The sequence below is a fragment of the Triticum aestivum genome, unplaced genomic scaffold (assembly GCF_018294505.1).
Source record: "Triticum aestivum cultivar Chinese Spring unplaced genomic scaffold, IWGSC CS RefSeq v2.1 scaffold24321, whole genome shotgun sequence".
Lineage (NCBI taxonomy): Eukaryota > Viridiplantae > Streptophyta > Magnoliopsida > Poales > Poaceae > Triticum > Triticum aestivum.
In genome coordinates, this window is record NW_025239982.1 from 1 (window position 1) to 1867 (window position 1867).

The 1867-nt window shown below is 57.4% G+C and overlaps 1 protein-coding gene across 1 annotated transcript; it reads left to right on the forward strand.

Moving 5' to 3' along the window:
- Positions 1-132: 132 nt before the first annotated feature.
- LOC123176765 (uncharacterized) lies at positions 133-1533 on the forward strand. The gene has a single exon (XM_044590831.1). It carries the CDS (start codon positions 179-181, stop codon positions 1301-1303), a length of 1125 nt encoding a protein of 374 aa, XP_044446766.1. The 5' UTR covers positions 133-178; the 3' UTR covers positions 1304-1533.
- The last annotated feature ends 334 nt before the right edge of the window (positions 1534-1867 follow it).

Below are 1867 nucleotides of genomic sequence, written 5' to 3' on the forward strand. Positions count from 1 at the left end.
CGTGCGTGCAATAAAAGTGATTTACAGGGACCAAACTGCTAGGGTACAATCTTTTCTCGGGATTATCGCAGGCGTGCGTTAAAACAGAACCTACGGGGCGGATCCCCTGCACTCTCACCCCCACCTCACTTTCTGTCCAAACGAGCAGCTTTCCTACCCTAGAATCCCGGTCCCTGCCATGGCGGCGGCGGCGGGCCTCCACCCAGACGTTCTCGCCCGCATCTTGCTCCTCTTGTCGTGCATCGTGGACCGCGTCAGGGCGTCCGCGGTCAACAAGCACTGGCGGCGGGTCTCGCTGCAGAATCCGCCCCCGCTGCCGCGCCTCCTCAGGCCGTCCACGGCCCAGACCGAGACCTACCGGATCTTCGGCGGCTTCGGCGATCCGCGCCCGTCCCTCTCCGAGGAGGGCCGTGGCTCGCGTTTCTGCGGGTCCGCTCCGGGCGGCTGGTTCGTTATCTCGGCCGAGCCATGGCGCGGCCACGCCCTACTTCACCTCCGCACCGGCGAGCGCGTCGCCCTGCCGGAGAGGGTGCGTATCCCGCTCAACTCCGGCGACATCACGTGCCCTATGATGATCCGCGCCGCCGTCATCTCCGCCGCGCCGCCGTCTGGCGACTGCTTCGTCGCCGCCATCACCTCCAGCCAGACGAACATGGCGTTCTGGCGCCCGGGCATGGACTGCTGGTTGTCGCCGCCGGTGGGGATGGGGCCGGCTCGGCGCAGCGCCGAAGACCTCACTTACTACGACGGATGGTTCTGCGCCGTCGACTCCGAGGATTACCTCGTCTGCTACAAGCCGGAAATCGCCCCTGCTGGAGACGGCGCCTCTTCGCTCACCATTCGAACTAACGCCTACAAATTCCATGTCCATGGTCACCAAACGGCACCCGGGGAGATCGTATCGCACTACCTCTTGCCCTCCGCCTCGGGTGCCGATCTGCTGATGGTGAAAAGGTTCATCTCGCCTGCGAGAGGCGGGACCTGCCGGTTCCAGGTCTTCAGCCTAGAGAAGCAACAGGATGGACTGCCGGCTTCCTGGCGATTGTACCAGCTGAGCGGGCAGGTCCTCTTCGTCGGCCGGGCCTGCTCCAAGGCCTTCGACACGGGGCATGCCGGCAGCCCGGGCTACATCTACTTCCTCGACGACGTCTACACTGGCAGGCCACACAGTGTCGTCCAGCAGAAGGAGTATCCCTGCGCCGACGCCGGCCGGTGGTGTTACTCGGTCCCCGACGAAATGGACCGCTGCCTGCCATGGGCGGCGCCCTCAGACACCTCGCCGTGCATTTGGTACCACCATTAATTACCCAGCATGGTTCAGTTTGAGGTGTCTCATCATAGAGATTTCGACCAGTTTAATAAGAGTTTGGTGCCTAGACTCCTAGAGTGTTGTTTGTGTTTGCTCCTCGTCAGCGTTTCTTTGTTGTTGTAGTTGTCGGTCGTCGTCGTTGTGCTTCTCTGCATATCCAGTTTGTTGTATGCTCCAGGTCGATCAGTATTTGTTGTATGTCGTCGTTGTTGTTGTCAGTTAATTTGCAGGCTGTTTTCAAACTCATTTCATCTATATGAAATTCTCAATTATGTGTATGAATTTCTGGTGTAAATTCTATTTCAGATTTTGATGTTCTCCGCCGTATTTTCAGTACTGCACACATTTTCTGATTGTATCGTGTGCTTGCATCGGTCAGTGGCGGAGGTGTTTTTCATGTCTCCACTGTTTGCGTTACACGTAAGAACCAGCACAGTTGATGAGAGGAGCTGCAACTGAGTATTTGATCATATATCAAATAGTACTGATTGTATGTTGAAGACTGAGCCAAACCAAACGGGACAGGCTTGTTCACTTAGGAGAATATTTTCAATGTTC

Bases quoted from the DNA above. Each gene is read 5' to 3' on its own strand.
- LOC123176765 (XM_044590831.1), top strand. From the start codon at position 179: ATGGCGGCGGCGGCGGGCCTCCACCCAGACGTTCTCGCCCGCATCTTG.